The sequence below is a fragment of the Pseudorca crassidens genome, chromosome 2 (genome assembly GCF_039906515.1).
Source record: "Pseudorca crassidens isolate mPseCra1 chromosome 2, mPseCra1.hap1, whole genome shotgun sequence".
In the NCBI taxonomy this organism is placed as follows: Eukaryota; Metazoa; Chordata; class Mammalia; order Artiodactyla; family Delphinidae; genus Pseudorca; species Pseudorca crassidens.
Window position 1 is genome coordinate 17793286 of NC_090297.1, and position 16678 is coordinate 17809963.

Below are 16678 nucleotides of genomic sequence, written 5' to 3' on the forward strand. Positions count from 1 at the left end.
ATGCTCCGTGTAATAGGATCAAAGCAGTCAGGGTTAGACCCCATTTAGAGGAGGGAGACTCACCAAATGTTTAGTCTTGAAGGAACCATTAATTTGGAGCCTTTCATTGAGAAATAAATGGTTTTGAAAAATCATAAAATCTGTTTCAAGCAATAGCCTTTTTGTTTGATTCTTTGCTAGGAAACTGTATCAAAGGTCCTTTCCCGAAAGACTGCTTCTTCGTTTGTTGTTATGTGTTGTCACTGTGTTGTAATATAGGAATCCAGCTGCGTAAAATGTGGTGCTTAAGCCTTGGTAACATTTGCTGAGTGCCTTTCTGAGGATGCAATTTAAGAATATACAATAGAACAGTCAGGTTAGGGCTTCCCTGGTGGCGCAGTGGTTGAGGGTCCGCCTGCCGATGCAGGGGACACAGGTTTGTGCCCCGGTCCGGGAGGATCCTGCGTGCCACGGAGCAACTAAGCCCGTGTGTCACAACTACTGAGCCCGTGTGCCGCAACTACTGAAGCCCACACACCTAGAGCCCCTGCTCCACAAGAGAAGCCACCACAATGAGAAGCCTGCGCACCACAACAAAGAGTAGCCCCCACTCGCAGCAACTAGAAAAAGCCCACGCAGCAACGAAGACCCAACGCAGCCAAAAATAAAAATAAATAAATAAATTTATTTTCTAAAAAAAGAATGAATGGTCAGGTTAAACTAAAATTATTGTGACTTGTGTTAGAGATTGCCAGTATTTCAACATCCTTTCATAATTATTTGTGGAACTAACAGAGTCCAAGGGTTCTCACCAAAGGGAAAGAAATGACCTGAAACAGGTATGTAGGGGGTGCTTAGGGTAGTCAGTTGCTAAAGTTCTTGTCATTGTCTGAGTGTGTCAAGTAGAATATATCTAATAGATTAACTTTAGAAACAGAGTCAAGGTTTAAATACATCAAAAACACATTTTGGTTTTCTCCCAGTCAGTATTGGTGTCCTAATGGACAAGTATTTTATGTACTATTTTCCAAATATTTCTTTAATTTTAAAGTGTAATTTTAAAATTAATGGGAAAAAATCCAGGTTTCAAAGCTACCCCTGGTGTCACTGACAACATTCCTATAACTGCTTAGCAGAAAATGGATGGGACCTGACTGCTGACTGGAGCCCCGAGTTAGAGGGGGTGTCCTGGAGATGCAGTCATGTCATTCTGGTATCAGATGCAGCAGTGATCTTTTGGTTTGGTGTTTGTTTGGTTTGATTGTTGTTCTTTTTCTCTTGTACTGAATTTTGCTTATTCCTCTCTGCTTTCTGCACTGTCTCCCTTTACCACCCCCACCCCCACCCAAAGTGCCTTTCTTTTGCCCATTTCTGTGCCTTGACTCTCTCATTTTAGTCTCTGTACAGTCTGTTCCTTATCTCTGTGGTAGTTGCAGCTTCTGAGCTCACAATGCTTCTGTCATGCTGTGTGTTTAAAGCCTTGATTCTACTGCCGTCTTACAAAACTAAACTTGGCTTGGCTGTGGGCTCTTATTTACAGTTTATTTCTCTCTCTGCTGCACTGGTTAAAAGGACACTGTCAAGGTATTTTTCTTTCATAATTTTTCAATTCATTTTCCTCACTGTTTACAGTAACCCATTAAAAGCCTGAAACTTAAATCTTTCCCTTCCAAAGATCCCGTCCATCATACATTCCCACTGGTTTGTTGTAGAGTTGCACCTGTATGTTGGGCTGCTGCCATTTGAGTATTTGTCATTGAAAGAGCATGTAAAAAGTCAAGTTTTTTGTCGGGGGTGTGGGTGGACTAAAGGGGAAAGTGTAACGAATCAAGTGGGCTGCTCAGCAAACAGAGGGAAGAAACAAAAGGTCAAATTTGGTCCCTCTAACCTTGACAGTGTCCCTTTAAATATTTCTGTACCACACACCCTGGACCCCAGATACTGAGCCTTTGAGTGCTGCGTACTTTTTCAATATGAACTTCCCTATGTGACTGTCACTCTAGCTGTAAAGATTAGAGCTTGTCTAAAGCAAGCCATCCAATTGACACTGGAAGAGCTTTAATCTGTACCATTTGCAAACTTGGCGTATTGGCACTTTCTGTCCTATTGTAGAGGCATATGTGATCTGATCCCTCTTGCTGCTATAGCATCCTCCTGCTAGGCATTTTAGAAGCCACATGTAGAAATATCACCATTTGTACTCCAGGAAAAGCAGTCATTCATATTGCATCTGTGATCAGTGAAGAGCTCATAACTATGTAGATTTCATATTGAAAATGTGATTGTTTCCTTTTTAAAGGAGCACCAAATTTAGAACCATCTTTTGTAACATCACTGCGGGAATTAACACCAAGCAAAATTTCAGCATTGCTTTGAGCTGTTCTTTATGTGACCATCATATATAGAGTATATGTAACTGACGGGAAAGTAAATGAAATTCCTGACAAGAAGGTCACTTCCATCAGCTCTGATAGCTGTGTAATCAAAACAAGTAGCGATGTCACCAAGAACTCCTTTCTTTGGCCCTGGACTTGAATGGGTAGGTCAGATGTGTTTGATCCACCAAGTCCTAGGTACCAAGTCCTAGGTACCACCCTGATATATAAATGGCACCAAGCATCCAAAACCTGATTCACTGCCTTATTTCTCAACATAAACCAAAAGATTCTCAGGGGTTTCTATTTCTAAGGCTAAGGGGGATTCTCTAATTCATAAAGATTTCCTGATCTCTCCCATGTGTGATCTTTTAGAACTTGATGCTTTAAAATATTATTTTGATTGAATTAGTTATAGTGTCTTGTCATAATTTACAGTTCCAAAGGAGAGTTGCAGTCCTTTTCCCTTTGTTTTGGTGCAGATTATACTTCTCACCATATTCTTTTTTGCTATACCATGGCTCATCTGCTAAGAGTTACTGTGTGACTCATCAGTGAAGGGGCAGAGGCTAGTGCTTCGAAAGCATCCATTTAATTGGGAAGGGCAAAACTGAAGGAGTTGCAGATGAGAAGCAGAGTTTTACTGTGATGATCTTGTCCATAATAGTTACCTCTAATTGTAGATCATTCTTCCTCAGCCTTAGTGATTATTAGGGCTTACTTTCATGTTTTGTTTTCTTGTTACCAATTTTAGGTTGATGGTAAAGTGAAAATCCAAATTTTGAATCCTGTTTCCCAGTTGGTGCCTAGCGCCTTTTTTTTTTTTTTTATGTATTTATTTAGCTGTGCCGGCTCTTAGTTGTGGCACGCGGGATCTTTGTTGCCACACGTGGGATCTTTCGTTGTGGCATGCGGGATCTAGTTCCCTGACCAGGGATTGAACCCAGGCCCCCTGCATTGGGAGCACGGAGTCTTGACCACTGGACCACCAGGGAAGTCCCGATGCCTAGCTTTTTATGGCAAGAGATGCTTGCCTTAGACATGCTTTTTCCTTCTCGCTATTCCCATGAATTCAGCAATAGGATTGTAGATACAGTTTACTCTGGGGCTGAATTAAGCAGTAGCAGAGGAATTTGTGTCAGCTAACTGATGGTATCACTAGGTAGGGGCACAGCAGGGATTAGGAGCATGGTCTTGCAGCTTGATGATCTGCTTTGCAATCTGTTCTCTTACTCCACAGTAGTGAGCCAGACCTGGTACCTCAGTCACTCGTAGTCTAAGAGCATTGGATATTCAACTCTGAACTTAATTGGTGCCATAAAACACTATTACTCTGAGAAAGAATTAAGATGCTGTTGTGTTCTTATTAATAGCCATGAATTTCACTTCTCTCTTCCCTACTCCTACCTGAAATTGTCGTCTTTGAGGGGAAGCAGATACCTTGGGCTTCTTATTTTTTCATCCTGTCCTTATTCTGGAAGGTGCTCAGGTGTGTTAACATAGTCTTTGTTCTCTGGGACTTCTCCAGTGTGTTGTCTGCATGTCAGCCCAGCGTATCTCAGTGCATGTCAACTCCAGGGCATCTTGGGCTCCACATGACTTCACTCAACACCAATGTGAATCCTGTGGCTGTTAATAAAGGTAGAGTCCCAGCTCTGAGGGCAAAATCGTGAGAATAGGAAAATATCTGGGCTGAAACATTTCATATCTCATTTAATGGAATTGACCACTTCATAGAAAAGACAGTTTGAATCATTGTCCTCAAAGGTTTCCCCTTTGAGATACATATTTTGACCTTTTAAACTGTAGAGCATTTGTGTTTTCATGGATGGTTATGTTTAGTCGTGTAAGGACCAACTCTGCCATACTTCAAATTTTCAGGTTCCTAAAGAGAAAGATGAAATGGTAGAGCAAGAGTTTAACCGGTTGCTAGAAGCTACATCTTACCTTAGTCATCAACTAGACTTCAATGTCCTCAATAATAAGCCTGTGTCCCTTGGCCAGGCATTGGAAGTTGTCATTCAGTAAGTACTTTGATACCGCTTGTTGTATTATAGATTCCGTTTATAGATTTGCTATTTAATGTTTAAAGTTTTCATCAAATCTTATTTGAGCTAGTTTTCACTTATTTTCTTGTGAAATAGTTAAATCCAAAAGTAAAGCTATTTAAAATAATTACATGATCCTTAAGGCTCTCTCGATTGTAAAATTCATGTCTTTTATGGTATTGAATTAACTGTATTTAACATAGCCTAGAAAATAATTTGCCACCAGCCAACTTTCTTATTCCAAAGTATTAGAAATTTTAGAGGGCCTTGATGCCATCAAATGTTTCTGATGGGCACCTGTCTTACTCAGCAAGGCTGGCTGTGTGGCCGGAGCATATATATTGTCTCTTCAGGTTACAAGAAAAGCATGTCAAAGATGAGCAGATTGAACATTGGAAGAAGATAGTGAAAACTCAGGAGGAACTGAAAGAACTTCTTAATAAGGTGAAATTTTATATTTTTTTCATAGCTGAAGATGCATCAGTAGGGGGAAAAGGCCTTTAATTTAGAAATTTAAAAGCATTTCTGATTTTTTTTCTCCATGGGAGAGAAAGTCTGCACAGCTCATTATTGTTAAGAAAATAATGACTAGCAAAAGGCACTGTATTATCTGTCAGTCTTTCTGTATGGCATTATTGGTAAATTGATGCTGGGGGAAATAGATCTTTCCTGTGTCAGGTTGCTGTTGCCTGTTGCAAAGCTGGCCTAGTGCCCTCTGCTGAAGTCTAGGATGAGAAGGAGATCAGCTGTGCTGGGGTTAAGTTCCCACTGATGAAGACAACATGTCAGCAGCCAGTACCATAATTCATTGGCATAATTATTTCACTTGAGGTGCCAATATGGGGATATTCCCCAGTGGTACCTGTAAGGGGGCCTTTGTTTATGCCATCTTCCAGAGCCCCAGCTCCAGACTGGGAAACCATTTGTTTCTCCTCATCCTGCCAGCTGCAAACTTGGGGGCTTTATGATACAAAATCTGGGTGCATCTTCTGACTGGACTCTTGCCTCATTCTCTCACTGTACCTCATTTCGTCATCTTGTCAAATGAAGAGGTCTCTGGCACATCTTCTTCATGGATTGTGGTATGGATGAAGTGAGAAGAGTGGCTAGAACATGGCCAGCTGGTGTGAAGCTCCCAGTCTCAAGCTTTAACCTTCACCCTAGTCTTGTGTAGCACCACCAGAAATCCGAAAAAACTAACATTGGGAATGGTTCTTTGTGTGATGATTTGACCTTTTACGTATTTAAAAAACAAATCATGACAATTTGTTTCCCAAAGCAATAAGTTTAATTGGAGACAGTTTGTTTTTCCTGGTAGTTAATTTTTAATTAATTATATATTTTTATTAATGGGACATTCCTAGTTCTCCCATTTGTTTTGGAAGACAGAGCCAATCCTCCTTATCTGATAGTGATGTGATACCTCTATGTTGAGCCATATAGGATTTTTTCCTGTTTTAAAATGTCATTAAAAAAATTTTTTTTAATATCATGATTTGGAAGAGGTATTTAAGAATTCCATAGACCTTGCAGTATAACCCTGTTTTGGTATAATAGCAGTTTAGGGGAGGAACCAAAGTACATGCTTTGGTGATGAATTACTGTCTGGAATGGTAAATTTGTATTTTTCCCTCTTAGATGGTAAATTTAAAAGAGAAAATTAAAGAACTCCATCAGCAATACAAAGAAGCATCTGAAGTCAAGCCACCCAGAGATATCACTGCTGAGTTCTTAGTGAAAAGCAAACACAGGGATCTAACTGCCTTATGCAAGGTATGGTATACATACATGCCTCATTGATTTTTACTTGGAATCCTAAGAAATAGTATAGATCCGGGAAACTTTGGAAAAGAGAGAGCCACTAGCCAATCACAGGTGCCTGTAGTAGGAAGAGGGTTTGGTACACAGGAGCTGTGGGAACTTAATGGGTTAGTTTTGTCTGCTTTTTCTGCAGAATTCCTGCCTTGTTTTCACAGTGTCATCCTTTAGCTTACCCACATCTCAGTTTAGCCCTCTGTCATAGTTTATCTCTGACAATTTAAAATAATGATAATGAACATGGACTTCAGAGTTACTGAATGGAGTCAAACTGTCTGGTTGAAATCCCTAACTTAGTATCTCCTAGCCCTGTGACCTTAGACTCCTTAGTCACCTCATCTGTGACATGGTGTTAGTACTACCTCACTTGTAGGGGGTCTGAAGTGGTTATTCCATGCTCGGGACACAGTAAACGCACTGGAAGTGGTAGTCACTATTCTTTTTCATCCTTACTGTGTAGCATACTAGTATGTTTCTTTATTTCCTCCTTCTGCATCCTCCCCCACCTCCCCGCCCCCACCCCCCTCAGTCTTAATTCTAGGCTAACATTGTAACTTGTCTCCGAGAACAACCATCCCTGAGCCCTGACCCAACCTCCAGCCTTCAGCTAAGGCACACTTGTAGATTAACCTGAACAGGGATATGGTCCAGGCCTTACACCTTGTGGTATAAATAACTAGGTGGGTCTCTGACCCATCAAGATCAACCCAGTTCTCTTAATTTTATCAGGAATATGATGAATTAGCTGAAACACAAGGAAAGCTAGAAGAAAAACTTCAAGAATTGGAAGCCAATCCCCCAAGGTAAGGAAAACACGAACGCTCAGAAAGATAGCTTTTACTGTTCCTTCTGTTAGATTTAAAAGAAAAATTACAAAGCACCCTGGGCTTTTATTTATGTTCAGTGAATGTATTGTAAATTGTTTAATGAATGGAAGGTATCTGTGCACATAGGACTATTTGTCAGGCTCCTTAATCCTCTGCTGTTATATTTTAATGTGTAACGGTGTCCTAGATACTTGCTAGGTATCTTTTTTTTAAAAGATAGCCTTTTCCCATAAGATTTGATACATGAATGAAAATTGTCTTTGAGTGGCGTAGAAGGTGGTATTGCTTTAAACTCATAATTCTGGGGACCGGGAAAGTATTACACTTTATTTCCATTGGGTTTTTGATAGTGAACTCTTACATGGTGACAGTGTGCTGCATGTTGCATCCAGCCTCCACATACATCTACTCTTTTCTGTAGTCAGGGATGCTACCCATTCTTGCTTAAAAAAAAAAAAGTCCATGCTTTATTCAAAATATAAAACAAAAAAAATGTTTTAAAGTAAGCTTTTATAATGCAAGGTAACAGTATAAAGAAGACTTTTTTTTTCCCCGGAATTACAGTCAGGCCTTGCTTTATGGCTTGGCCTGCTCTAGGCAGCAGGAATAAAGGGCTTAATAAAACAGATACGGTCCTGCTTTTTGACTTAGAATTTCTCCACATAAGGCATAGTCCCACTGAGATCATCCACATCAGCCCATTGAGAATCATAGTAATGTCCTTTAATAACCTTGTGCTCCTTTGTTCTCATTTTGCAGTGATGTGTATCTCTCGTCAAGAGACAGACAAATACTTGACTGGCATTTTGCAAATCTTGAATTTGCTAATGCCACACCTCTCTCTACACTTTCCCTTAAACATTGGGATCAGGTAAAATTCCCTTACCATGTATTGCACATGTCTTTGAGAGGGCTCCTAAGATAAACTGTTAATTTGTTTGTATGTGTGTTTTTAAACAGCTTTATTAAGATATAATTTATATTCAATAACACTCACCTATTTTAAGTGAGCAATTTGATGTTTTGCCAGACTTACATAGTCATGAACCACCACACCCACAATTAAGATACAGAACATTTCTGTCACCCTGAAAAGTCCTCTTGTCCCTTTGCAGTCAGTCCCCAGCCCTCCTGCTCCTGGCCCTACGCAACCACTGATTTGCTTTCTGTCACTATAGTTTTGCTTTTTCTAGAATTGCATGTAAATTGGACCATACAGTATATAATTGTACAGTATGTAGCCTTTGTCTGTGCCTTTTTTTGATTTTGAGATTCATTGTTGTTGTGTATATCAATAGTTTGTTTCTTTTTGTTGTTTAGTAATATTCATATCCATTGTATGGATACGGCCACAGAATGTACCCATTCACTGATACATGGGCAGACATTTAGGTTGTTTCGTTTTTGGCTATAAATGATTGAAGCTACTGTGAACGTTCATGTCTTTCTCTTGGGTAAATATCTAGAAGTAAAATATTTGGGTCTGCGGGAAGTAGATTTTTAACTTTATAAGAAACTTCCAAACGGTTTTCCACATCTCATTCTCAGCAGCAGTAGTATATGCCCGCCCCAGTTGCTCCATAACCTCACCAACACCTGGTATCGCCAGTTTTTAAAATTTTAACCATTTTAATGGTTGTATAGTAGTTTTTCATTGTGGTTTTAATTTGCATTCCTGTGATGACTAGTAACGGTGAAGCATCTTTTCATGTGCTGATTGGCCATTCATATGTCAATTATTTGGTGAAAAGTCTGTTCAGAACTTTTGCCTATTTAAAAAAATCTGTCACAACATTGTTAATCAACTATACTCCAATATAAAATAAAAAGTTAAAAAAATTAAATTTATAAAACAGTTGTTTGTCCTCTTGTAAGAGTTCATTATGGTCTGTAAATTCTGGATACAGTTCCTTTGTCAGATTTATGTTTTGAAAATACTTTCTTCCAGTCTACAACTGGCGTTTTCATTTTCTAAATGGTATCTTTCAAAGAGCAAAAGTTTTTAATTTTATGAAGTCCTGTTTATCAACTCTTTCTTTAGGCTTTGTGCTTTTTGTGTCCTGAAAAATCTTTGTCTAAACTGGGATTGCAAAAATTTTCTCCTGTTTTCTTCCTGAAGTTTTATGAGCTTAGCTCTTATGTTAGGTCTATGACCCATTTTGAGTTAAATTTTTGTGTATAGGGCTTCCCTGGTGGCGCGGTGGTTGAGAGTCCGCCTGCCGATGCAGGGGACACGGGTTCGTGTCCCGGTTCGGGAAGATCCCATGTGCCGCGGAGCGGCTGGGCCGGTGAGCCATGGCCGCTGGGCCTGCGCGTCCGGAGCCTGTGCTCTGCAACGGGAGAGGCCACAACAGTGAGAGGCCCGCGTACCGCAAAAAAAAAAAAAATTTGTGTATAGTGAGAGGTGAGGTAGCGTTCATATTTTTCCATATGGTTATCTAATTAACTATTCTAGCACCATCTTTTTTCCTTATTTGTTTTGGAGCCTTTGTTGAAAATCAGTTCTTCTATATGCCACTGTCACACTGTCTTGATTACTTTTGCTTTATAGTACATCTTGAAATCAGGTAGTATAAGTTCTTCATCTTTGTTCTTTTTTGAAAGTGTTTTGACTATTTTAGATCTTCTATAAAGTTTTAGAATCAGCTTATCAGTCTCTACAAAAAAAATACCTTCTGGGATTGTCATCTTAACAATAGTGAGTCTTCTAATCCTTGAACATGGTATCTCTCTCCATTTATTTAGGTTTCCTTTAACTTATCTCAGCAGTACTTTATAGTTCTCAGTGTACCAGTCTTACACATCTTTTGTTAAATTATTTTTAAGTGTTTTCAGTGTGATTTACTCTTGAACTGGTGAGAAATCACCAGGTTTCTTAGATGCTGAATGGACCTGTAAATCTGAGACTTTGGCCAGACTTAAGATTGTATAGAAGTAAATATTATATTTTGCTTACATATTTTCATTTTCATTATACATTTTCCTAGTAAAATTATTTTTACTTCTTCATCTTCAGATTATGTCCTGGTATTCTTTAGAATTTGAATTTGGCAAGGATTGCACTTGCTAGTGGTATAAATCTTGTAGAATTTCCAGTTTCTTTATGGTTTTTCATGTAAATACTAAATTACCTCTAGTCACTGATCTATCATTTGATGTTGCAATATGTATTCATTTGTAATCGTTTTAAATTTTGAATGTAGGCGATGTGAACTGATCCATATGGGGAACAAATGAGTCAGTCACTAAGTAGTGAGAGTTGTGCTGCCAGCCCAGTATATTTTTATCTAATTCCTAAGAATCGTGGTATGTTGTCCCCAGGCGTTTCATGAAATTAGAAATATCAACTAGCCTTCAAAAGTTTCTCTATTTGGAAAATTTTTCAGTAAATTCAAAGACATGAAATCATTTTGGGAATTCTTCCAGGCCAAATCTTGACTTCTTCATGGATTATCTTGGGCGAATCTTTATAATCCTAGATTACGTCTGGTTTGACCAACTTTAGTTTTGGAAGTCTTCCTCAACTTTAAAACCTGTAAGTTTAAGCCATAAAAACTGATTTTGCTGTTATGTAGAAGAAAATGTAATTAGGATGGTGAATCTGATATCCTACCACATCTATAGTGCATACAAAAGCCAAACAAACTTTTATGGTTTCATCTGAATTTACTGAATAAGCTTCCTTCCCTCTCCTGCGCGCCGTGGGTAGTCTGGACTTGGTGGTGTAGGACTGTGATGATAAAAAGTCTATCACAGAAGAAAAGAAACTGCCCCAATCTCACTGCCCAGAGGTAGCTATTAGTGACATTCTGGCGTTCTTTCCGTTTTCCCTTTAGTTTCCTGGGGCAGCTGTAGTGGAAGACTGAGTGATTATTCTTTAATTTCTGTCTTAGAATATTGGCTTTCCACAAGCTGGTGTTTTTTCAGTGTTATTTTGTAGGACTCAATATAAATGGCATAAGTTAGATTAAGAAAGTGTGAAAATATGTTCTTTTCTGTCTTCTTTAGGATGATGACTTTGAGTTTACTGGCAGCCACCTGACAGTGAGGAATGGCTACTCATGTGTGCCTGTGGCTTTAGCAGAAGGCCTGGACATTAAACTGAATACAGCAGTTCGGCAGGTTCGCTACACAGCTTCAGGTACGTCTTTACTGGTAAGATAAATCTCTTATTTTGAAACATGGTACTGATCTTTTGTTGAGTTTGACCTACAGAAAAAATTTTAGGTACATCTCCTGATAGAATGTCTCATGAACTATGATTCCTGAATTTAAAATTTTGCATTTACAAAAGTACTGAGGCTGTAGAGCCTTTAGAGGCTCTGACCCCATCTTAGTATAAACCAGAAAATTGGGGCAATTTTTAGAGTCTCCAGTTTGTGCATATTAGTTTGGTATTATAGTAAACAGCCAGGGAGTTTGGATCTAATTTTGCTAAGTATGCTCTTAAATACCAGGATTTGGGCCCCTAGGGCTCCAGTGGGACCCACCCCTTGTATTTCACCATCTGCATCTTGGTTTTTGGCTTTTCCTATTCAGGTGGGCTAACTGCTTAGGCTGGTTTCTCCTTCTGGGAGCAGTTTTGCTGATAGGTTGACTTCAGAGATGAAATTGCCCTGTGATTCCTTTGGCAGTAGGCTCTGCTCATTACTGCTGCTCTCAGGGTGCATTTCATGTGGAGTGCAGAGAGCCCATCATCCGCCCACCTTTGGAATTAATAGTCTTGAACTCCTTAAGAAAGCTAGTCACCCCTGCTCTCTAAGGGCTCTCATGACTAGTGGAGATGTGGCCACCAGTCTTGCCTTCCATGGCCCCTTTTCTAGAGTTGCTGAGATCACCACAGATAATTTTTTTAACAACCAGTGAAACAGTTTGGGTTTTTGGGGGGTTTTTGGGTTTTGGGTTTTTTTTTGCGGTACGCGGGCCTCTCACTGTTGTAGCCTCTCCCGTTGTGGAGCACAGGCTCCGGACGCGCAGGCTCAGCGGCCACGGCTCACCGGCCCAGCCCCTCCGCGGCATGTGGGATCTTCCCGGACCGGGGCACGAACCCGTGTCCCCTGCATCGGCAGGCGGACTCTCAACCACTGCGCCACCAGGGAAGCCCCTAGTGTAACAGTTTTTGATTTTAGTTTTCCCTTCAGAGGCAGCTTCTGGCTGCTGGTGTTGAGAAGATCTACAGCCTTAAATAGCCATTTGCAGGCAGGTGGAGAACAGTGAGACTAGCTTTTGTGTCATTTTCCCTAATTCTGTGGCCACAGAAAATGGGCATGTATGGAGCTGTCATACTTACTTTGAGCTATCTATGTATTTTTCAGAAATTATGTAAAGAGGCATTTACTGAAGAAAAAATTGAACACAAATGAGGGAGAATTACATTAACTTACTTTCAGTACCTTTTCTGTGGTCAGCTTTGAGCTCATTCATATCCTGGCAAGCTAAGCATCACTGTATATTCTCAAGGATAGCATGCTCTGTGGTTTTAGGCTGCATCCCTTAGATCGGCACCACAAGCTTCTGATATCATTCTTCTTTTGGTCCTTAGTGAGCGCCTAACCACAGTGGAGAGATATTGGTTCTATCGGGATAGGCATTTTACTCTTAATTTTGATCTAAATTTACTTAACTTTGGTAAATGATAAGGTCCTATTATTAGTCCAAAAGATCCCCAGTGTATCAGTCGGGAAGGTGGGGTAGTATGGTGGTAGAGATCGAGGACTCTGAAGTTGACTGTTGGGTTTAAATCCTGGCACTTGTTACATGTATGGCCTTAGACAAGTTACTTCACCTCTGCCTCAGTTTTCTTCTGTAGAAAATGAGCAGAACTGACTTCACAAACTTGTAGTAAGAATTAACTGAGATAGCATGTAGATTCTACTGTGCACTAAATGTTCAATACCCTTGTCATTATCATCCTTATCACCAATAAAGCCTTTTTCCTCTAACCTGTCTAGGATGTGAGGTGATAGCTGTGAATACCCGCTCCACGAGCCAGACGTTTATTTATAAGTGTGATGCAGTTCTCTGTACCCTTCCCTTGGGGGTGTTGAAGCAGCAGCCACCAGCTGTTCAGTTTGTGCCGCCTCTTCCTGAATGGAAAACATCTGCAGTCCAAAGGATGGGATTTGGCAACCTCAACAAGGTAACTTGCCCTACGCACTTCTCTACATACCCCGTGTACAGATACCAGTCTGATTGCCCTCCACTTGGAGAGGAGAGAGGTTTGCGTTTTTGAACATTTTGCTGTGCTATCAACTCTGTGATATCAGGGTGAGGCCTGTCAGTTCATTAACTTTAGTACCTAATTATATAGAAAGTATCCATGAGGACTGTCTTCTGGGGTCACTTCTCAAACCCAAGCCTATAAAAAGAGAGTGCTAAATGTCTTCCTAAGTAGTACATGTATAATAGGGACTTCTAGGCTTATACTGAGAGTAGATTAGAAGGAACTTATTTTAGTAAGGTCTGAGGAAGAAGTACTTCCTGTTGAGGCACAGCTGTGCTTAGCTTAAAGCCATGTTCTCTGAGTGCTGTCACCAGCTTATACGCTTCTTTTTCACAATAGGTCGTGTTGTGTTTTGACCGGGTATTCTGGGATCCAAGTGTCAATTTGTTCGGACATGTTGGCAGTACGACTGCCAGCAGGGGTGAGCTCTTCCTCTTCTGGAACCTCTATAAAGGTAATGGCTTTCTAGTTTTAATCTTTATACATCCTTATAGGAATAGAGAATTAGGAATATTATACCTGCCTTCAAGGAGTTCACAACCTAGTGGGGGATACATTAAGGAGGCTGGCAGCCTCAGAACAGGGCAGGAAGTAGAGGAGTGAGAGTGAAAGCCAAGGCACTGCAAGAGAAAACATAGAAGAAGAAATCAACTCAGCCAAGGGCTCGGGCTCAGGCCCAGGGAAGCTTCCTGGAAAGGGAAACTTGTATTCCTCATTCTCAGACTTTTGTATCTGACTTGCCCCTGAATCTTTGATCACTTTCCCTAGAATGTATTTATCAAACTCCTACCTCCTGTTTTACATTCTTCTGTAATTGGGTTGCTCTTAGTTCTATATAGAGCTTTTTTTCTTTAAAAGAAGTATATTTAGATCTTACCTCATTCCAAGAAAAGGATGTAAGACATTCTCCTTTGCAGCAGTATCAGGAGGCCTGGCCTTGACAGTGCAGACACATCAGTTAACCAGTTTGACTGACACGTGGTTCTTTCCATCACTCCTCACTGCCTGGTACTGAATATCCTTCGCACGGCCAGGGCCACTAACTCCGCAGAGGAGCCATTTGCTCCCTGAGCACATTGTTTCCAGCAACAGCTGAGTGCTCTTTCTCTTCCCTGATCTAGGCCATCAAGTCCTGTCAGGGCCTCACTCTCTCTCTCAGACCTGTTTACTTCTTTCCCACTGCCTACCTCCCAGTCCAGGCCACTCTTACCTCATACCTGTTCAATTGCCAATAGCCACTGACTGCTATCACCACTTCTTTCTTTTGATGGCTTTCATTATCGTGGCCATCATGAAGGCTGAATAATATGACCCTTCTTTTCTACTCAGCTTCTTCATTGTCCATGCCCTCCCCAGCCTCCAGGCGCACTTGTCTGCTCTCCTGGAATCCTAAAATGTACCATGCTGTCTTCTGCTCTGGGGCCTCTGCATTGTACTGTGCCCTGGGCCTGGGGTGCTTTTATTTTTCTCCATCTCTTCCTTCCCAATGTGGCATACTCTATGCAGCTTCAGGGCTTGGCCCAAATGTTACTATTTCAAAGAGACTTTCCAAGACACATGTATTCCCACTGCCTCAAATGAAATTATGTCCTTGTATTCTTTTCTCTGTAGTCTGTGTTTTCATAGCTTTTATCACAGTTCGTAATTGTCTCTATGATTATTTTTGTTGTTGTTGATTTTTGGAGTATATAGTCTAGTTTATAGTTTTTATATCCCTAGCATCTAGTACTGTGGCTATCGCATAAGCCTGTTGCACACAGAGTCACGAAATGGGTGAGTAAGGGTGATGATGAGTATGGAAGGGCCTGGGATGACAGCTAAGAGGATGCAGCCCTGGTCATGGAGATGTCTAAGAACTCTGTGCCTAAATATAGGGACACTTGATAGCAAGATCTGAAGTTATATCTTCAGAACTTCTGTATTCTGCCAGGTTATAAGCAATGAAGTACATGAGTCACACTTCACTGTGGTTTGCCAGCACCCTTCTGGGGATAGGATTCAAGTTGCTGGCTCAGAAACGTGTGTCTAGCGTGAGTGGTGCATGTCTGTCATCAGATTTCAAACAGCCAAGAATAATGTGAGACCTGATAAGGAGGTACTTGAGAAAAGTCTGTAGGAAAACCCTGGAATTGTCCTTTCTGTTTCTCTAGCTCCAATACTATTGGCACTAGTGGCAGGAGAAGCTGCTGGCATCATGGAAAACATAAGTGATGATGTGATTGTTGGCCGATGCCTGGCCATTCTCAAAGGGATTTTTGGTAGCAGTGCAGTGCCCCAGGTAAGTAAGTAAGGGGCAGGGGCAGGTGAGGATCTGGGGTTTAGACTAAAGCAGGGTTTGGTGTATCTCGAGTTGCAGCACAGATTCTTGGTCAGGACAGTTTCAGCCAGAATTGTGTGCTGGGTTTACATGAATGCTAATGTTTAGAGTTCATGCCCTAAGTATGGGATTGAGAAAAGCCCCCAGTACATGGGCCAGGGGATTGAGAAGGCTATTTGCCGCATTTCTTTGCTTGTGTTGTCTGTTGTCTCTGCTTGTGGAATCATCCCCACCCCCAATTCCCCAACCACCTTTCAGATGAAGTGGCCAACTCCCCAAGGGAAGTCTCAAGAGAATCTCTTGGTACTTTTTTCTGTTATTCTTTCTTTAGGTCCATTGAACACTTTTAAGTCCCTGATGATTCCTTTGAGAGAAGGCATATTAATGCTTCATGTGAATTTTAAAAGGGAATAGAGATCAATCCCTGGGTGGATCTCTGGATTCATAGCGAGAAGGCAATCTGGAGGCTTCCTTGCAGCCTGAAGGCATTTTTTTTATTTTATAGCAGCAGCATTCATCACTTGGCTAACTCTCGTGTCTCTTGCCTTTCTCTCACTTGTAGCCCCCACCCATCACAGCTTTTCCACCTTTCAGAAATGACCGATTTGTCCTTGGTGTCCAGTAATAACTTCCACTCATGGTTTCTCCTTTAGCCCAAGGAAACAGTGGTGTCTCGCTGGCGTGCTGATCCCTGGGCCCGGGGCTCCTACTCCTATGTAGCCGCAGGATCATCTGGAAATGACTATGACTTAATGGCTCAGCCAATCACTCCTGGCCCCTCAATTCCAGGTGCCCCACAGGTGAGAAACTGGCAAACTATACCTGGGCTTATTTGGAAACAGGCCAGTATCCCAGGATTTCAGGGTAAAAATAGTGCCACTGGTTTTCTTTTTAGATTTTAGTCAGTCTTAGACCCTTGGACCCTTTCAGATAACCAAAAGCAGAGGGAAAGGGAGGAGCAATGTTTGTGTCTAATTCGTTACATGTTGTCCTTGTCAGTCTAGACAGTCTGTGTTCAGAATGCAAGAGTCCAGAGTAAAAACCAATTACTTTTTCCTTATTCAGACTTTTGTTCCTAAAAAACAAAAACA

At 40.9% G+C, this 16678-nt stretch overlaps 1 protein-coding gene across 2 annotated transcripts in view; it reads left to right on the top strand.

The window, feature by feature from the left end:
* Positions 1-16678, top strand: part of KDM1A (lysine demethylase 1A) — a 64086-nt gene that overhangs the window by 46118 nt on the left and 1290 nt on the right. For both annotated transcript variants that reach the window (XM_067723493.1, XM_067723504.1), the window contains 10 exons: positions 4236-4378; positions 4756-4846; positions 6041-6175; positions 6950-7023; positions 7807-7918; positions 11056-11188; positions 12999-13186; positions 13610-13724; positions 15421-15548; positions 16241-16387. In XM_067723493.1, coding sequence (XP_067579594.1) covers positions 4236-4378; positions 4756-4846; positions 6041-6175; positions 6950-7023; positions 7807-7918; positions 11056-11188; positions 12999-13186; positions 13610-13724; positions 15421-15548; positions 16241-16387 — 1266 coding nt within the window. The remainder of the gene's footprint in view (positions 1-4235; positions 4379-4755; positions 4847-6040; positions 6176-6949; positions 7024-7806; positions 7919-11055; positions 11189-12998; positions 13187-13609; positions 13725-15420; positions 15549-16240; positions 16388-16678) is intronic.